The sequence below is a fragment of the Cyprinodon variegatus genome, unplaced genomic scaffold (assembly GCF_000732505.1).
Source record: "Cyprinodon variegatus isolate N-32 unplaced genomic scaffold, C_variegatus-1.0 Scaffold1842, whole genome shotgun sequence".
In the NCBI taxonomy this organism is placed as follows: domain Eukaryota; kingdom Metazoa; phylum Chordata; class Actinopteri; order Cyprinodontiformes; family Cyprinodontidae; genus Cyprinodon; species Cyprinodon variegatus.
Window position 1 is genome coordinate 67,896 of NW_015152295.1, and position 2,824 is coordinate 70,719.

At 47.8% G+C, this 2,824-nt stretch overlaps 1 protein-coding gene across 1 annotated transcript in view; it reads left to right on the forward strand.

Annotated features, from left to right (window-relative positions):
- Positions 1-2,824, forward strand: part of LOC107104678 (eukaryotic peptide chain release factor GTP-binding subunit ERF3A-like) — a 17,893-nt gene that overhangs the window by 6,323 nt on the left and 8,746 nt on the right. The window contains exons 2-6 of the mRNA XM_015404729.1: positions 1,778-2,023; positions 2,104-2,137; positions 2,216-2,293; positions 2,361-2,541; positions 2,623-2,777. Coding sequence (XP_015260215.1) covers positions 1,778-2,023; positions 2,104-2,137; positions 2,216-2,293; positions 2,361-2,541; positions 2,623-2,777 — 694 coding nt within the window. The remainder of the gene's footprint in view (positions 1-1,777; positions 2,024-2,103; positions 2,138-2,215; positions 2,294-2,360; positions 2,542-2,622; positions 2,778-2,824) is intronic.

Genomic DNA, 2,824 nt, shown 5'->3' on the forward strand with positions numbered 1-2,824 from the left:
GCCCCATGTTGTCAGGTATGCAGACACGCACGTGGGGCCATAAAAATTACTGAATACCATTTAGAGTTGCTGCAATAAAACTTCAGCTAAATTAACTAGCCTGCTGCATCATTTTTTCACTGTAATTTTTGGGGTGTCTTTGAATTCAGTCCTCTGTAGGTTGATCATTTTCATTTCCATCAAATGATGCGGCATCCTTTGTTCCTAACACGTCACCCAGTCCATAGCAGTAGAAATAAACAGCATTATGGTTTATTCCCATTGAGATCTGATGGGTTTTCAAAGTGTTGCTTTAATTTTTTGAGCACTGTAGAATAGAATATTCAGAATATTCTATTAACTCCACTAAGAACATTTAAATAAACTGAACTATTTGTTTATTTTCAGCAAAAAACAAACTTAAAAATTAATTAAACATTCAAAAAGTTGAAGTTGATTAAAATTTGATTCCTGGTCAACATCACAGCGAGCGGAGCTTTTGACCTCCCCAAGATGGCGTCACCAAATCATGCTAACAGGTGAAAGCGGTCAATGTGGGGTCTGCTCTGAGATTAGGAATGGTCTGAACCAGTAAGGGCTCAGGTTCTTCTGAGATTAACCAGTTTCTGTTTTCCTCAGCGATACCAATGAGCTCCTGGTCAGAATAATCTCTGCATAATCTGGGGCTGCTGGTGGATGCAGCTGTGGAAAACTAACTATTCAGTAGTTCTGGCTTATCTATGACAGAAAACGAGGTTTTGGCTTTTCAAACATTCAGATCGTTTCAAAAAGAGAGTATGCTGAAAATAGAATCTGCAAAGGTATTTCTGGAGCAAAGTCGGATCTTTTCAAACATGAAATTAGATGCACCAACGCACGGATGTAACCAAACATTTAAATGAAAATGTTTCCTGAAAGATGATGAATAATCAACAAAGCGTTGGCTGAATGCATGAAGCCTGCAGGCCCTGAGCTTTCTGCATGTTTAAATCTGAGCCGTTAACGTGCTGTACGGCGGTAGAAGGCATATGCCGTCCGTTCTTATTGATCAAGCTGTGGATATGTGTCGCAGTGACATCATTAATGGCAGGCAGAGGCACGTCTGAGGAGCAGTGATGGCTCAGGGTGGAGTAAAGTGGCTTCATAGTGCTAATAAGGTGTGATAACCAGGTGATGGATGACAGGAAGAGGCTGGTTTTCCAGTGATATAAATGACATCACTTTGTCGTTGTTAGCTTTAGCTTTTTCTCTGCCTTAAAGTTTTCACAGAAGCCTTCTGAATGCAGGCGTCCGCCCTCAATGTTGTTTTAGTCTTAGCCTCCATTAGCTGCTCCGTATTCTCTGCGCCTCGTTTCGCCATGATGATGATTTTTCAGGTTTGTTGTGATAAAACCAGAAACTTTCTTTCCTCTGGAAATCCAGGCTGAACAGGATTTAAACTGCTATGCTGTCGTCATCTAATACCCCGAAACCCGACCGCGCTGGTGAAGACATGCTTGTTTATTTACACTCTGGCCAAGCCTGGGTCCTGATAGTAAGCAGGGTAGGGGTTACTGTGCCTGAATAAAATGCCACCAAATGTAATGAATTTATCGGTATTATTATTGGAAATGCGATAGATGTCAGGTCTCCCTAGTTTCTGGTCCTTTGGTTTTATTCTCAGTCGGGACGTTTGGTTTGACCCTGAATGTCTGAGAATCGGACCGAACCGGATCAGGTCCGTCTTTGGTCGTTTATTTTGGTTTTTTAACGTGTCGACCTTTTCACGCCGACTCTCTGATATCCTGTGTTTGTAAAGCTCCCGTGGAGAACGGCGACGCAGAGATGACGGCAGAGGAGCCGTGGGACCAGAAAGACGAAGAGCCGACGCAGGAGGAGCCGGGAGGCGGTGACCGAGGACCAGAGGAAGCGGCCACGCCGGAGGACACGCCTCCTGAAATGATGATGGAGGAGGAGGAGGAGGTGTTGGTGCCAAAGGTACCAGCTGTACAGCCAGACGCTCCCAAGAAGGAGCACATCAACGTGGTTTTCATCGGACACGTAGGTCAGTGCTGCACCCGGGGGGGGCGGACCTTTGATGGTTGTTCTGGTTAAATAAAGGAAAATGTTGGATTTGCTCCTCAGACGCTGGGAAGTCGACCATCGGAGGACAGATAATGTGAGTCATTGTTCAGAGTGGCTCTGATTGGCTGATTGGCGTCGCTCTGACCCCTCCCCCATCCTGTCTGTCTAACAGGTATCTAACGGGCATGGTGGACAAGAGAACCTTAGAGAAGTACGAGAGGGAAGCTAAGGAGAAGAACAGAGAAACCTGGTGAGTGGAGCTCAGGGACAACATGGCCGCCATGGCGGCTCTCTATGACACGGCGCTCTGTCCTCAGGTACCTGTCCTGGGCTTTGGACACCAATCAGGAGGAGCGGGACAAGGGGAAGACGGTGGAGGTAGGCCGGGCGTACTTCGAGACGGACAAAAAGCACTTTACTATCTTAGACGCTCCGGGCCACAAGAGCTTCGTGCCCAACATGATCGGCGGCGCTTCCCAAGCTGACCTGGCGGTTCTGGTGGGTAGCAGAACCCGACCGCTCCAGCAGAACTGCTCACAAACTGGAATGTTCTGAACGGCTGCTGGTTCGTCTCCTCAGGTGATCTCTGCCAGGAAAGGGGAGTTTGAGACGGGCTTTGAGAAGGGCGGTCAGACGCGGGAGCACGCCATGCTGGCCAAGACGGCTGGCGTCAAGCACCTGATCGTCCTGGTCAACAAGATGGACGACCCCACAGTCGGCTGGAGCCTAGAGAGGTGGGTTCATGTCCCTGCTGCTGGCAGCTCAGTCTGCTGGGGTTAGA